An 18,170-nucleotide genomic window follows, 5' to 3' on the forward strand; every position below is an offset into this window, starting at 1 on the left:
GTAGATGTCCTCTCAGTGCCCCTTCCGACAATTTTAACCGCACCATAGACATGTAGGGCCACTGGTGGGAGGGTGACGGGGCATCTCTGCGAGCAATCAGGAGATGCCCTGTTAAGGCCTTCTCGCCAATTTTAACTGCACCCTTTAATGCACACACCTCTAACACCACAAATACACACTAACAAACAAACACGCATGCATCACACAAGGAAGGTGGGACCTTCGACCTTCTGTCCCCTACCCCATCCCTAGCGGGGGGTCCCTTGGCCTGGTGGTCTTGTCTCTTGGGTGCCGGTCTCCTGGGCCCGGCGGCCTCCTCTCCTCGCCGGGAGTGGGATGACCAAGATTTAAGATCTAGAGCAAGGGATCAATCTGCATCGGAGCCTGGGGGTTTTCAGGTCTTGAGAACTAGTCCTCTCCAAAGACTCCATCAGTGGGTGTGCCTGGTCGGGCCTTTCTTACATCACTCCTCCGAGGCCTCCGTTTCTCTTGGGTGCACCTCTCCTTGCTACCCCCCAGGACCTCCTGCGGCAGTGGCGGGCAGGCGGTTGTCTGGAGCATGAGGGTGGGTTTCCCTTGGAAGGCCCTGACCTGTATCTGGGGTGGAGCGGGGGGGATGCTCGGCGCTGCTGGGTGATGGTGGGCTGCTCTTCTGGGGTTCGGGGGCTCACCGGGGGTGGGGCTTCTTGTTGGCCCTCCTGCTGCAGTGAGGGGGCTGCTCTTCTGGCTGGGCTGGGGCCTGCATTCCCTGTGTTCCTGTAACTTCCTGCTCTCGGATGAGGGGGGCCTCTGCGGCGGTCCCGTGTGCCCTGGTCTGGGTGTTTGGCAGGATTGCCCGGTGGACGGGTTCTCTCCGCGGCCCCGTGGTGGGTGTTGGGGGGGTCTTGGCTGCTGCTGCCACTCCGGCGGAGGGCCTTGGTGTGGAGATTGCCTGGTGCTCTGCCCCTTTGTACATTCCATCTTTGTCCACATTAGGAAACCATAAACACCCACCTGAGCACAGTTGTCAGCTCACCTTTGCACTAATTTTTTTGTGTGGGTTTGTATGATTAAGTGTGTGAGCTACAGTTATATTGTGTATATTCTGACTAGTTTAAATGTGGAGACTATCTCAACCAACAAGTGTGTATATAACTACAGAGTGTGTGTGTGTAGACAGGCCCCGCCCATTCTAGTTTGTTACTATTTAGACCTGGATGTTTCATGCTGTTGCCATCTTCTTTGTTCTCTAAACCCCTTATCTCTACCCCACTCCCTCTTCTTCTACAAAACAAAAACAAAACATAATCAATATAAATAAAGTTTAGCATAAAATACAACAGGGGTTTATACTCAATAAATCCCTGTTGTGACGGTAAAATCTGCCCAACACTAGAGGCTCTCAGCCCGCATCTGTTTGCTCAGCTGTTGGACAGGACTAGTTGAAAGAAAAAATAAATAAATAATAATAAAAAATGAATAAATAATAAAGAAAAAGAACATGTACATTATTTTATTTATTAAAAAAGATGGAGATGTTCTCCAACTGTCTTATTCAATATACCATGCAGCTAGTGGGCGCACTACTCCATCGTTGATGTTATGGAGGAGAATATGTTACAGGGCTGTGCTTTTCTGTCTGTTTGTCTGAATTGACAGTGGCTAAATAAAGTTTTTCAGAGGATTATTTTTTACGAACAGAGCTGTGCTGAACCTCACTGCTGCACTCAGACTGATGAGAAAACCACAGAAAGCAGTTTGTTGACTTCAGTCTTCTTCACACCTCCTGATGGAGCTCTGTGATATGAGCTCAGCAGTCAGAACTGGACTTGAGGAGTCCAGCATTGGAACCTGCAGAGAACCAACAAACAGCCACACTGTGGGAAAGACTCCACACTTCCAACTGATGTTCACGTCCACTTTATTCTTCAAAGGAAAAATTGAGACAGAACACTGACAACTAAAGAGAACAGAGAAACACTTCAGATTTCTACTAGAAAACAGAAATCACAACAACACAAGACAGATATGTCAGTCTTTTATTAAACATCTCTTCCTTACTACAATTTGAAGACAATATTTTCTTCACAAAACTGTTATTTGCTCTCATGACTCAACTAGTCATTTTTTGTTAAAAAAAAACATTGAAAGGTTCAAAGGTCACTTCAAACTTGTCAGAAATAAACATGCATTTACAATATTTCTAGTGTTGTCATAGTAACACACAGATTTAGACAAAATACACAATGTCTCAGCATAAACTAAAACCCCAAAGGTCAAAGCAGCAACTTTATGTGACAATGAATGGCTATGACACTGAAAGAGATATAATAAAATTTGGTGTACCCCTGGGATCTTTGTTAGGACATTTGCTTTTTTTCTTATTTAAATTACTTGTTTTGTATGTGTTGGTAAATCCACTTTTCCCATTTTATTTGCTGATATCAATGTTTTTATTTATCATAAGGATCTAAAACAGTTATAGAAAAACTAAACAAGGATCTAAAAAAACTACTTGGTTTCAAGCTAACAATTTAGCTTTGAATTAAAAAATAATTTTATGGTATTCTCAGGCTGTAAAAAACATAACAATTTAAATAAAATTTACATTCAAATTGACAAGTTGAAGAAGTTTCATCTATCAGATTTTCAGTAGTCCAGCTAGACAATAAACTATTTAAAAAATCAAATAAAGTTACAAAATCTCTGTGTATAATTAGAAGAAAAAAAGATTTTGTACATTTTCCAGTTAATTTATCTTTGTACTATTCCCTAATTTATCCATATCTCTCTCATTGCAATATTGTTTGGTCAAATACTTGTCCTACTTATCTAAACAAAATCTTACTTTTACAAAAGGTATTTGTTCATTTGGCCATAAATTATGTTTATGATGCACCCAGTGACCCACTCTTCAAAATTACAGCTGTTAAACATTTATGATATCAATATTCATCAGATACGTATATTTTATATACAAGACTGTATCAATGAGTTAAAGCATTTAAGCAATTTCCAAAACTATTTCATAAAAAAAACTCCACTCTTAATGTACCAGACAAGGCCAAACCTTCCACCTTCCTTCTTTCCATAATTCACAAGTTCAGTTTTCTTTTGTTACCACGGCAGCAAATTTATCATGAATTTTTTTTATTTTTCTTGATAACAAGATTTAGTAATAATAACCTAAAAAAAGTTGTATCTCAAGGTATAAAATATGGTTTGATTTTGTTTAAATAATAATATGTTTTCAAATTTAATTTTCATAAAATCCATTTGATTTGGAATTGTTATGTCAAAGTTGTTTGGTTTTTTGCTTTATATTCCTCAATTTAGATCTCTATTGGTTTATTTAATGTATTTTATTTTTTAATTTTTTTTGACAGAGATGTATTACGACCTTGCCACCATTTATAAAAGGTTCAAAGGTCACTCAAAACTTGGAAATAAACATACATTTACAATATTTCTAGTGATGTCATAGTAACACAAAGATTGAGACAACATACACAATGTCTTAGAATAAACTACAACCACAAAGGTCAACACAACAACTTGTAAACAAGAAATGGCGATTAAAAAAAAGTAATGTAATCCAATAAAACCAACAAAATTAGGCAATGATTTTATTTTTGTTTTATTTTTATTTTTGACATCATAAAGGCTTCCCTCTTTTGTGAATTCTCATGTGTATTTTGAGGTAATATATCCGTCAAAACTTGTATCACATTCTTGACAATTAAAAGGCTTCTCTCTGGTACGAGTTATAAGGTGCTTTTAAGACTAGATGAATGACTAAAACTGTTATCAAATTCTTCACAGTAAATGGGCTTCTCTCTGGTATGAGTTCTCATGTGTGATTTGAGATTAGATGATTGTCTAAAACTTTTGTCACATTCTTGACAACAAAAAGGCATCTCTCCGGTATGGGTTCTCATGTGTACTTTGAGATGAGACACATGACTAAAACTTTTATCACATTCTTGACAACAAAAAAGCTTCTCTCTTGTATGAGTTCTCATGTGTGCTTTGAGATTAGATGTTTGACAAAAACTTTTATCACATTCTTGACAGCAAAAAGGCTTCTCTCCGGTATGGGTTCTCATGTGTACTTTGAGATGAGACGTATTTCTAAAACTTTTTTTACATTTGTGACAATTAAAAGGCTTCTCTCCGGTATGACTTTTCATATGTTCGTTAAGATGAGACATATTTCTAAAATATTTGTAACATTTTTGACAGTAAAAGGGCTTCTCTCCTGTATGAGTTCTCATGTGCGAATTGAGACTAGATGCTTGACTAAAACTTTTGTCACATTCGTGACAACAAAAAGGCTTCTCTCCGGTATGGGTTCTCATGTGTGTTCTGAGATTAGATGTATTTCTAAAACTTTTATTACATTTTTGACAATAAAAGGGCTTCTCTCCGGTATGAGTTCTCATGTGTTCGTTAAGATGAGACATATTTCTAAAACATTTGCAACATTTTTGACAGTAAAAGGGCTTCTCACCGGTATGAGTTCTCACGTGCGATTTGAGATTAGATGCTTGACTAAACCTTTTGTCACATTCTTGACAATAGAAAGGCTTCTCTCCGGTATGAGTTCTCGTGTGCATTTTGAGGTAACATATATGACTAAAACTTTTATCACATTCTTGACAATAAAAAGGCTTCTCTCCGGTATGAGTCAGAAGGTGCTTTTTGAGACTAGATGCATAAGTAAAACTTTTATCACATTCTTTACAGTAAAAAGGCTTCTCTCTTGCATGAATTCTCATATGAGTTGTTAACTGGGACAAGTGATGAAAACTTTTACCACATTCTTTACAAACATGAGGTCTTCCATCAGACTTAGCTCTCGTGTGGGCAGACACATTGTGTGCAATAATTTTTCCTTCATCAGACTTAATAGAGGGAAGTCTCTTTTCTTTTTTCTTCTCCATCAAAGTATCAATCTCCTGCTTCAGATCAAGCTGCTCTTTATCCTGACTGATGCAGATGTGTTCATGCTCCTCTTTAACCCATGGAGGTTCTGGTTTCTCCTGTTCCTCTTTAATCTGTGAAGGTTCTTTTTCCCCCTGTTTCATTTCAATCTGTGGATGTTCTGGTTCCTTCAGTACCTCTTTAGTCTGTGGAAGTTCTAGATCCTTTTGTTCATCTCTGAAGTTCCTCTGCTGGTTGCAGAGATCTTCTTCTTCAGTCACCCAATGCTGGGGGAGGACTGCAGGGACACAAACACAAGAATGAGTCCTTTTAAAGTCCCACTCCAATGAAAATCATGTTTTTTGAGTTTTTAACATGCATGTGTGGCATTTTTCTTCTGAAAGAGAAAAAATATAATAGGAAATAATTTCAAGTTTGTATTTCTGAGTATTTCTCTTTCAAAGGGCAAGAGAAAAACTCAGTTTGAATTCTTGAGACTTGCTTACATAACAATAGCTAGCCCGGATGTAGCTGTAGATGCCGAAGAAGATAATATACCGTCCCACTCCTCTGCTGTAAAGGATTGTAATTCAGTGAAAGGTCATACTGATGTTACATTTCATTATTTTGTGATTGAAATTCATGTCGGCTCCCCGTTATGCAGTGAAGCCATGGGTGGCATTGTCCGCTCGTATTTTAATTGCGACCAAGACGGGTTTAAAAAGAAAGTGAAAATAAAATTCAATTAGCTTTCACAAATATGCTGTCTGCGTTTGATCCAACCAACAGAGGAGCGCCGAGCTATAGTAGCAGCTTGCGGCGAGCAGCCGCGGGCAGAGGCTGGCAGCTATAAAGGAACAACCGGGTGGTTTAACCAGACACCAGAAACCTTCTCCTGAATGCAACCCTCTGATCTAAAACCTTCACCACTGGCTGCTTGCATTTAGAAAATGACGCGCGATTAGACCCATCATGTATTCTGGCATGTCATTTGATTTCTTTTTCAAGTGGATTCAACAATCAGCATGTGCTAGCATGAAATCAGTTATGAGCTCCAGCTAGTGTTGCTGCTGGTGAAATGCTGCCTGAATGATCATGTTTTATTTTATTTTATTTTTTTCATGTGCTTATGAAAGTTTCTGTCTCGCTAGCATGTCTGGGAGGGATAAGGGCCGGGGTTACACAGCTCAGCACCATAAGCCACGCCCACACAAATGAATTTTTATAAAAGAAGGCTTCAGATCAACAGGAAAAATGGCTTTTTAAGAAATGTGGATGTGGAATTTTTGTTAAAAACTTCACAGTCCTAATTAAAATCCCACTGCTAACGTTTAAAAAAATATTTTGATTGTTGTAGGGGACTTTAAAGGACTTTGTGTATTATTACGCATCCATCCACTTAACCTGCATTATCCAGTTTGGGGTCATGGAAAATAATAAAAAAGGTAAACAAAAAACAGGAGGAAAAACCTGACAGGTGGAGTGTAGTCACATTAAACTGAATGTCTGTTGTACAGTTACAATTGATGGTCCTAATCAAGAGGTTTTGACACCAAGAGTGTCTGATAAGGTTTTATATAATGAAACCTTGACGAGTCAAATGCTCTGATACAGACTGTTCTCTGTACAAATGAGTATCTGAGTAGTAATGAGTCGATGTTTGTAGTACAATCCCATGTTCAGTAAATGTCCATGGATCTGTTAGTTTCAATGAGGTGTTGTGTACTAAAAAACTTAAAAGAAATTAAAGAAATAAACTTGATATAAACTTGACATCAAATAATACTAATTTATACACTTTTATTTATGTAAATATACCTGATAAAATGGTCAATTTGTAATACATTTGCTCAGGGGAGCAAAAGTTAAGGTACATAAATCTTAGGGCTGTGATTAGTATCTGGGTGCTCGGGTATTCGCGATCTGCTCCCGAAAAATTCAAGTACGGATACTCGCAACGTACAAGATCGCCTGATTCACGATGTTTATAAATGTAGTAAATTCTAGTAAAATGTGATCATAATATAATCTGAGAACGATGTACTTTTGCTCTGAAATGCAGATTAATGTAGAATTTTAAGTTTACGAAATAAAACAAAGCTGAAAGAGCTGCGGTACTGCCACCGTAGGTAAACATATATTCGCGATGGTGAAGCTTCCGGTTTTCAAAGTAAAACTAGCGAGTGCTTTTTCTGTTGAGAAACTGTGACTGAAGTTCTGCTCACAGACATAACTTCTGAAAAAATGAATTAGCTTTAATATCAGAGCTTTAGCTCCAGTGTTTACATTATTTTGGTTATAATAACTCTTCAACAGTTGACGCAATTAACGAAACTCCATCTTATTCTGAAGAAACAGCCTCGCGCTGCTGAAAGGTGATGTAATCAACATGAATTAGCTGATTCTGCTGCGGAATAAAATTTACTTTTTTTACATGAGCTCTGCACCAATATGTAATGCTTAGAACGTCAAATATTGAAGAACTTTGACGATAAAAAACTGTGTAGAACATTTTCAGGTTTTGCTGTTAAATGATCCAAAACAAAAGTGATTTTTATCATGTTTATGTTGTTTTACTGCTGAATCAGAAGATTGATAAAAAAAAGTTTAAAATGACAAACAGTATTTCTTTCTATCTGAATCTTATTGTTTTTTTTTCCAAATTGGTTCATTCTGATCTCCTGTTCTAAATGAAAGTATAAATTATGATTAAATACAAATAACTTCAATTTTCATCCATCCAGTAGATAGACATACACATAGCAATAAACATCATAATATAAATTAAGAATTGTGGTTCGATTCGTGAATCGAATCGGATCACCACCAAAGCAGTGATCCATAGCCCTAATACATCTGAGGTCATAATGAGACACTACTGCCTTATTTTAAGAAAGGAAAAACCCTGTAAACTATTTTATTTACACATCATCGTCTAACGTCGTTGTGGTGCGCCTCTTAAGACTGCTAATGTGAACGGATTTATGAGACCATTTTTGTGCGGTGAGATGTAAAAACAAAAAAGCAATCTTCATTGGCTTTGTCACTCAGAATAAATTGAGACTGCGGGTGACTGCGTGTGGTACCTGTGGTACAGCCTTGCAATGGCTATGGAACGGCAGGACAACAGCAGTTTCAGTGCGAGATCGAGCCGTGGAGCGAACGCCGGCACACATGCTTCGTGCACTGCTGTAGCGCGACCATTTCCTCGGTTGGTCTGCGTTTGTACCGGCTGAGCGTGGAAGGACGCGCTTACACGTGAGGAAGCAATGCTGTGGCAGTGGAGTGGACTCCAGTGTGTGTATCACTACTATTCCACTAGCATGCATAAAGTTAGTAAGTCTAAGCTCGTGTAGGAGATTTTCCAATTTTTTTACCCGTGATATGGCCGTCAAATCCTGTGGGACCGGACCTTTAGGGGCATGGTATGCAGTAATAACTTATCCAGTATTGACTTATTTTGAGTGACAAATGCTTCCATAGGAATCAGTTGAAGAAAATAAATACATGTTTATTAAATCATGTAAAATGGACTATTATTTATTTAATACAAATTTTAAATAACAAATGACACATAATTAAATTATTTAGTGGTGTATATATTTTCCATTTGTTTCTTTCATTCTAAACTTAGACTTTAATCCGATCCCTGTTTACTAGGGCTGCCACAAACGATTATTTTAATAGTCAAATAGTCCAATTATTTTTTAAGATTAGTCGACAAATCGGTTCGTGCGCCGACTGGATGTAAAAATAACATCTTAACGTTAATCACCTTTAAACTGGAAATGCTTAAGCTATATGCTAACTAAAATAAAGAGAATAGTTCAAAGTTTATGAAGCCTTTAATAAATCATGCAGATTTTCTCCTTCATTTGTTTCTAGTATTAAAACACAACTTCAATCAAATGAGACAATCTGAATCAACTTCAGAAAAACTAAATGAAAGCAGCAATTATTTTTTTAAAGCTTTGAAACAAATATTTAATGAAACATATATAAAGTATTTCAAAATCTATTGACACAAACTTCAAACAAGCAATTATTTTTTAAAGCTTTTAAACAGGGGTCTCAAACTCAATTTATCTGGGTTCTGCTGGAGGCAGAAAGTAGGTCAGGTCGGGCCGCATCAGGATTTCCGCAAGAAAAGCTCTGATTAAACATTCCAATGTTCTCAATATCTTTGCTTTTAACACAAAATAATGAATAAAATAAATAAATATATTGGAGTGAGAGAGAAGCCTCGATACCGAGAAAATCTTTGAAGGATTTCATTTTTTGTAGATTTTCTTAGAACTCCTCACAAAAACAAATCTGATTTGTGTCTTCCATTAATTGGAGGTGTCGGCTGCATCAGTGCACATTCGGGGGCTACTTTTCATGGGGGTTCTGTGCAAAAGCTTGTAGCACTTGCATGGACTTTTCATGGGGTGGGGAATGCACGCCGACACAGCCGGCATGTGCACCTTAAAATTCACAGACACGCGCACGCAGGAGCGGCCTCAAGCTCAGATCACATGCTTGACAGTCAGGAGAAGTGGATCGCCGCGTGGTGAAAGAGGGCGGGCTACAGGTTTCATCTCGGAGTTTGGGGAGCTCTGATTTAAAATGAAACATTGATAAAGTATTTCAAAACCTAATGACACAAAATTCTCTTATTGGTTCACAAATGTTTAATGGTATCAGACCTTCACATTTATGATCACCGCGGTGAAGTTAGTTTTACGTTGGATATTCGACAGACACATTGGGTCAGGGTAAACCTCGCACGCTCACGGGGTCCAGGTCCAGTGCAACTCTGAAAACAGTGCTCTAACATTTTGAGAGCACCAGCATTATTGGTGTGTCTACGGTGAACACAGTAACACAGGAAACTGATGAGGCTTTTACTGACTTCCTATTTTCAAAATAAAAAGTGATATAGTTAAAACACGGAGAGAGTGTTTGAAGCTGAAGGTGGCAGTAAGCTAATACTTACATACTAAAATTGCTAAAAAATTAAAAATAAAAGATTAAATTCAAAATCAAGGGGTTTATCTCACATAGCTAGTGTGGTACTATGATCCAACACTAATTTTGAGTCAATTGATCACATGACCTAGAAGCTATTGAGCTAAAATGCTAATTTGTAAACATAAAAATTCATAGAAAATTTGGAAATTTTTAAAATTTAAAATCAAGAGCCGTTTCTCGGTTATGGAGGGAAGAACTTTGATCCAACACTGATTTTGAGTCAATTGATCACACGACCTAGAAGTTATTGAGCAAAAATGCTAATTTTTACACATTAAAATTCATTAAAAATTTGAATTTTAAAGAAAAATTTAAATAAAGAGGTGTATCTTGGTTAAGGAGAGGAGTATTATGATCCAACATTGATTTGGAGTCAATTGATCACATGACCTAGAAGCTTTTGAGCTAAAATGCTCATTTTTAAACATAAAAATTAATTAAAAATTTGAAAATTTTTAAAACTTAAAATCAAGATCCGTATCTCACATCGCTAGTGTAGTACTATTATCAAATACCAATTTTGAATACATTGATCACATGACCTAGAACAGGGGTCTCAAACTCGCGGCGAGCGGGATGGCAATTTGCGGCCCGCGTCTTCTTATGAGAGATTACTGTTAGTGCGGCCCGCAAGGTTGATATGAATGACAGTTGTGTGCAGAGCTGAACAAACCAATCACGGTGAGGTATATGGCTCTCGAGGGTGGGACATCGGCGGGCTGTCCAGTACCTCCTCACTCATTCTTTCCTTCCTCCAATCAGCCGAGCAGAGGAGGAGCCATGAAGCACCAAATGCGATTTGTGTGACTTGTGTGGCTTGTCAAAAAATGTGTTTCTGTCGCCGCGTGTAGGAGGAGCTACCAGCTCCGTCTGTGGATGTTTCTCGTAAAATGAACACACATATGATGTCGAGGAATACGTTTCTTGACGTGCTGACTGTTCCTATTAAATCAGATCTCCACAAGCTCCGAGCCTCAAACCTGTAGCCCGCCCCGCGCGGCGATCCGCTGCTCTCGCCTGTCATGTGATTCTGAGCTTGTCTCGCACCTGCTTGCGCTTGTCTGTGACTTTTAAGCTTCACACACCGGCTGTGTCGGCGCGCATTCCAGTCCATGTAAACGTGAGTAAAAGTCCGATAATCTGCTACGCGCGTTTGAACAGAACCCGCATGGAAAGCAGCCCCCGAATGCGCTCTGATGCAGCCGGCGCGCGCGAGCACCCCACACCTCCAATGAATGGAAGACACACTCTCAGTAAAATGCATATATATTCCACGACTTTACACTCTGAAATACAGTGTATAATATACGCCAAACACGCTTTTTGCGTGCATATGATACGCAATGGTAGAGAATGAATTGCGCCGGCGTACAATATACACGACTTTTTAGGTTTCATTTTGATCACGCGGTCAAAAATCCTCCGGCTCTTTTCTAAATGACGTCGTTCCCGGTTAAGGTTAGGATTACGGTTATGGTTAGGGTTAGAAAAGCAAATTGTTCGTTTGTGGGGCTGTCTGTGATGCTCACGCCTCCACCAGGGGGCATGTCAAACGTGGAAAACACATTTTAACACGTTTAGGACCGCGCGTATTATATGCACGCAAAAAACGGTTTTGGTGTATATTATACACGGTATTTCCCAAATCGTGGAATATGTACACATTTTACTGAGACTGGGCTGAAATGGAAGACACATAGATCAGATTTATTTATTATGAGGAGTTCTACAAAAATCTAAAAAAAAAAAATGAACTCCTTCAAAGATTTTCTCGGTACCGGGGCTTCTCTCACTCTGAAGGAGGCACTGTTACTACACACATTTGAAACTGAATAAAAATAATGAGTTTTCTCTAGTCAGTCAGTCAATATGTGGTTTCTTCAGTTGTCTGTATCTATTGTTTGGTCATTATAGGCATTTTATTTATTTATTACCAATTTATTTGTTTTTTATTAATCTTTTAATGTATATGGTAAAAAAAAACAATAACAGAAAATTCAATATAAATTATAAATAAAAACATTACACCTCAATTATGTAGTTTAAAATGAAGTAGGAAGAAGTTTTAAAAACTTTTTTTAATTCTACCCCCTAGCAATATATCTTAAGTTTAATCTTTACTATAAACTATTTCAGAAACAGACATTAACTACCCTAATTTTTTTATATATATAAATCAACACGGACAAAGATCTATACACGTCATTCATTATTTATTCATTATTTTGTGTTAAAAATAAAGATATTTGAGAACATTGGAATGTTTTCTCTGCGATTTTCTTGTGGAAATCCTGATGCGGCCCAGCCTCACCTAGACTTCGCCTCCAGCGGCCCCCGGCTGAATTGAGTTTGAGACCCCTGACCTAGAAGCTATTGAGCTAAAATGCTAATTTTCAAACATAAAAATTAATTAAAAATCCAGAGAGTTTTGAAATTTAAAATCAAGAGGCGCATCTCGGTTAGGGAGGGGAGTACTATGATCCAATACCAATTTTGAGTCGATTGATCACATGACCTAGAAGTTATTGAGCTAATTTAAAATCAAGACCAGGTGTCTGCAACATTTATGACATAAAGTGACAATTAAAAATGTTCACCTTAGCAACGGTGCCATCACCAAGTACAATGCAAACTCTGTTGTTCACCTTTCTACTTCTACTATCATCATTGCAGTAAATCATCTTTTACTGAATCACACAGGTGGTAATGCAGAGAGTTTTATGCCGAATGCCCTTCCTGGCACAACCCTATATTTCTAAGGTACATAAAGACCCAATTATGCAGCAGCATGAAAGGTCTTGTCTATTGACTCTCACTGGATTTTATCTCATTGCTGGCCTGGAAACTAAACGTTGTACATCAGTCAACTGAGTTATCCAGCCTATTCCAACTGTAATGTGGACATTAATACAAAGGCATTTTAAATTAGCTCATTAGCTTCTAGGTCATGTGATCAATTGACTCAATATCAGTGTTGGATCATAGTACCACACTAGCTATGTGAGATACACCCCTTGATTTTGAATTTAGTCTTTTATTTATAATTTTTTAGGAATTTAAATATGTAAGTATTAGCTTACTGCCACCTTCAGCTTCAAACACTCTCTCTGTGTTTTAACTATATCACCATTTATTTTGAAAATAGGAAGTCAGTAAAAGCCTCATCTGTTTTCTGTGTTACCGTGTTCACCGTAGACACACCAATAATGCTGGTGCTCTCCTGACCGAATGTCTGTCGAATATCCAACGTAAAACTAACTTCACTGCGGTCATATTATTTTAAGGTATGAGCCCTCGTGGACTCTGAGCTCCTTACCTGCAGGTAAATGTAGTAAAACATACCTGCAACGTGGAGCTGAAGCTGCGGGTTCCAGGTGATATCCAGCAGTCTGCTCTGACCACAGAGCTCCTCATTCTCATTCTGGACGATGGTTCCTTCACAGAGTCTGAAGGTTTCTTCAGCAGCAGAAAGTTGTTCTCTGTCAGAATCTTCCAGAGGTTCTGAAGACATGGTTCCTGCAGCTGCAAAAGATCTTCAGCTCCAACAAACACCAAAGTCCTCTGAACAGCAGCAGCTCCGATCATCTGCTAGTCTCACAATCACAGCAAAAAGCTCCAAACAGAAACTTTTCTCCTGCTTTGAGATTTCCCTGAAAGTTCCTGTGATCCTGCAGGAGTCAGTTCTGCTCAGCCTGCAGACCAACAGAAAAGACTCTGGAAGCTTCCACATGGAAACTTTCAGACAAAAGAATCCAAGCAACAACATCTGATTGGTTCCCTTTTGGAGGGAAAGCTGCAGCAGTCTTTCTGTGATTGGTTCCCTTTTGGAGGGAAAGCTGCAGCAGTCTTTCTGTGATTGGTTCAGCCGTCCCTCCCCCACTAGTCCACTGCACAGGGGTCAACATTCCAGGGGGGGTTGCTCATCTCATCTTCAGTCTCTTTCTATTGTTTCAGCATCACTGCCTCTTTCAAAATAAAGGCTTGTTGAACTAGAAACATTTCAACAGAAAAAGATGAAAATATGTAGAAATTCAAACAATGAAATCTTATCAGCAGGAAACCTACAGTTTAGTTTTAATACCAGAAACAAATGAAGGAGAAAATCTGCATGATTCATTAAAGGCTTCAAAAACTATGAACCATTGTCTTCATTTTAGTTAGCATATAGCTTAAGCACTTCAAGTTTAAAGGTAATGATGGTTAAGATGTGTGTTTTACATTCAGTCGACCTGATTAGTCGACTAATCTAAAAAAAATAATCAGATATTAGTCAACTATTAAAGTAATTGTTTGTGACAGCCCCAGTAAACACGGATCAGTTTAAGGTCTAAATGATTTTACGGAGTGGACTTTAAAACGTGAAACACAACAACTTTAATATATAGAACAATTATTGAAACTGTATTCTATAAATATAATAATATCTAAGAAACTACTTGTACTAACTTTATTAGTACTCTCCTTGTAGCATTACAGAGCCGGTGTTGAGCTGAAAAAGCCCTCCATATGAGAGAGCTGCATCTTAACTATGGATGACTAAATGAGACTATTTGGAATGTATATATATATATATATATATACACACACACACATTTAAATTATTAAATACATATTTCATTAGTTATTTTAAAATGGCATTAAATGAATGAAATTTGAAATCACTAAATATTTGTTTAAACATATATGACACTAAAATATAAAAACAGCCATTAAAAACCCATTTAAATATATCATGACATATTTAATTATTTCATGGCCCAGTTTAGGCTGAAAGAGACAAATTGAAATAAATGTATTTAGTATTAAATTATTGGATACATATTTAATTAGTTCTTTAAAATTAACATTAAATAGATAAAATTGGAAATCAATAACTAAATGTTTAAATTTACATGCCGTTAAAATAATAAAATAGCCATTAAAAAGCACATTTAAATATATCTTGACATATTTAAATAAAGTATCCAGTATAGGCTGAAAGAGACAAATTGGAGTAAATATATACACCATTAAAATGTATTCTATAAAATTGTATTGTATAAAATATATTCTATGGGAGAGTTTGTGACTTGCAATTTAAAATAAAAGTCAACTCTGAAAATGCTTTTTTATTTTTACAATGTATCCACATTACTTGTTTTTTAAAGAAAAATTTATCCTCCGAACATCTTTTTTGGTAACACTTTACAATAAGAACATTTTTGTTAGAACTTCTCCTTTAGAGAATCTATGTAACATATTGGTTACGGGTATTGGTTACGGGTATTCGCGATTTACTCCCAAAAATTCGAGTACGGATATTTGCAACTTACAAGATCACTGATTCGCGATCTTTATAAATGTAGTAAATTATAGTAAAATATGATCATAATATCATCTGGGGACGATGTATTTTTGCTCTGAAATACAGATTAATGTAGAATTTTAAGTTTACGAACTAAAACAAAGCCGAAAGAGCAGCAGTACCGCCAACAGAAGTAAACACATCTTCTTGCCGGTGAAGCTTCCGGTTTTCAAAGTAAAACTAGCGAGAGCTTTTTTCTGTTCAAAAACTGAGATTGAAGTTTCTGAAAAAATGAATTAGCTTTAACATCTGAGCTTTAGCTTCAGTGTTTACATTCTTTTGGTTATGATAACTCTTCAAAATTTGATGCAATTAACAAAACTCCAGCTTATTCTGAAGAAACAGCCTCACGCTGCTGAAAGGTGGATGTAATCAACGTGAATCAGCTGATTCTGCTGTGGAAAAAAATAACTTTTTATACTGACTCTGCACCAATATGTAATGCTTAGAAGGTAAAATATTGAAGAACTTTGAGGATAGAAAACTGTGGAGAACATTTTCAGGTTTTACCGTTAAATGATCCAAAACAGCAGTGATGTTTATCCTGTTTATGTTTATTTTTATCTGAATCTTTGTTTTTTTCAGTTTTGTTCATTCTGTCTAAATAAAGGTATAAATGATGATTACATACAAATAATTTCAATTTTCATCCATCAGGTAAATAGACATGCACATAGCAATAAACAGTATATTAAAAACTAAGAATCGTGATTCGATTCATGAATCGAATCACGATTCTTATCGAATCGAATCAGATCGCCACCTAATGATCCACAGCCCTGATTATTAATGCATTTCTAAACAAATGTGTAAACTAAAAATTGAATTGAATGGTCAAAAGAAATGAAAAAATCCGAATTGAATCAAATAGTTTCTGGAAATTATAATCAATACCGAGCCCTGTTACCAAGTTCTTAATTAGTCAAGGTAATACCGTATACCGAGGTAAATGTGGAGGGATATTGACAGTATTAAAATGATCAGGTACACATTGTTACCCGCAACAACCAGTCTTGCAATGTGCGCCCCTATCTACCTCTGAAGGAACGTCTCACCAAAGGATCAAATCAAATCAAACTTTATTTGTATAGCACCTTTCCAGAAAAAATAATTTTAACCAAAAAACAATCAAATTTTATTAGACAACGAACAGGAAACATTGTAGGACCCAAACAATGTCCTCAACACCCCACCTCCCCACACACACTGACAAACACAAACACACATCAACATGTTGCCACACAAAGGTAGAAAGTAGAATAAACTTAAAAAAAAAAAAGATGGAAAATAGAAATAGAAATCTGGCTTTGTACTGCAGTGAGGAAATAATATTTTAGGGGACCTGTCCACACCAGTGACCCCCCAAATCAAGTTCACAGAGTACGCTACCACAGGACCCCCTAGATCCTAACAAAGAGCCAGACCCGGGAGATCCCACTGCAGCGACTCTGTTCACTGAGAAAGGTCAACTACTGATGAGGAAGAAGCTGGAGTTCAAAATGTAAAACGAGTAAAAAAAAAAAAAAGATTAAAAATAAGTAAAACCAGATATAAATAACCGGACAGATAAATAGAAAAAATAGACAGGCATAAATCAGTAACAGTAAATAAATATCAATTAGGTAAAAAGCATAGTAAAGAGAGACCATAAAAAAATATAATAGCATAAAAAAATATAAAATAACTTTCTATTTCCACTAAAAGCCAGGTTAAAAGTGTAGGTCTTGAGCCTTCCTTTAAAAACCTGAACGATTGCGAACATAACTTTTTACAGCCTCTTCAAACAAAAACAAAAGATCAAACTGGGTGAGAACCCATCGAGAATCAATTGCAGGACTAAATGTTGTAATATGTCACAATATCAATATTTTGGCACACCCCATAGCATAGAAATGTGTAAATTATAATTATTCCATCGAACTTCATTACAGTAGGTCAGGAATGGAGAAATAAGTTAAATATTCTGTCATTACTAACTAACCTGGTAATAGGACAGTCCAAAGAGGAATGTTTACAGCCTAACTTCGAACAATCTCCTACTAGCTTACAGCCCCTCAGAACCTCAAGCTAACATTAGCGGTGACGCTAAAAAGGCAGCAATATTGGAGCTATCCAGCCGCACAGTCTGGATCCAGATAGCAGCTCAGACGAGGAAAACAAAGATGTTGATGGATGTATTAGGTACGCGCGTATGAGCGGCTTTGGCACCGGAACTATCTGCCAGACCAGCTGTTCGGGCTGCGCACGAGGCTGCAGCGTTCTCTCCTTCTTAGAACCAGCGTAACTAAATCAGTTGATAGTACACATGCGAGCAAATGTACTTTTATTATAGTCCAGAAGTTTTTCTTTAACCTGCTTCTGTATTTTTTTCAATCCGTGCAGTACAAGCTAGGAAATTTGCAGCCAACAAAACCTTTTAATAAAAGTTAGTTGTCATCTAATATTGCTACTAGTCGATTACTGTTGATTTATTCTTCATCTCCTGTAATTTTCATGAGAAGAAAACAATTAGAAGATACTGTTTTTTTAATTTGCAAGCCTCTTTGTCTAAGAATTGAGTGCTGGAACATGAAGTCATGAATCTAGCAAGCTGATTGGCTGTAAGGGATTTCTACAAGCATGTAGCGGCAGATTTCTGTATTATTATTTGATTAATATGGAAATTAATATTGATTTAATACCAAACTTGTAACTTAATTCTTGTAGTTTGATTGATTAGCTTTCCAACAATACCCCCTTTTTGCAGATTTGACACGTAATGATAAAGTTATGACAATTTAAAGACTCTAATCTTTGTTTCTGGTCACAAAAATGTCCCAGTTTTCCTGTTTATTCAGGAATAAAATGATACCCTACTTTTGATCACTTAACATGCCATAACTTTTTTTCATTGAGCTATCGTAATGTGTGG

The 18,170-nt window shown here is 37.1% G+C and overlaps 1 protein-coding gene across 1 annotated transcript; it reads right to left on the reverse strand.

Moving 5' to 3' along the window:
• Positions 1 to 3,506: 3,506 nt before the first annotated feature.
• LOC112138469 (gastrula zinc finger protein XlCGF57.1-like) lies at positions 3,507 to 5,199 on the reverse strand. Its single transcript, XM_024261025.2, has one exon. It carries the CDS (start codon positions 5,064 to 5,066, stop codon positions 3,744 to 3,746), a length of 1,323 nt encoding a protein of 440 aa, XP_024116793.1. The 5' UTR covers positions 5,067 to 5,199; the 3' UTR covers positions 3,507 to 3,743.
• Positions 5,200 to 18,170: the final 12,971 nt, after the last annotated feature.

Source organism: Oryzias melastigma, linkage group LG2 (genome assembly GCF_002922805.2).
Source record: "Oryzias melastigma strain HK-1 linkage group LG2, ASM292280v2, whole genome shotgun sequence".
Lineage (NCBI taxonomy): Eukaryota > Metazoa > Chordata > Actinopteri > Beloniformes > Adrianichthyidae > Oryzias > Oryzias melastigma.

Coding starts and splice junctions, on each gene's coding strand:
- LOC112138469 (XM_024261025.2), bottom strand. CDS start 5,066: ATGAAACAGGGGGAAAAAGAACCTTCACAGATTAAAGAGGAACAGGAG.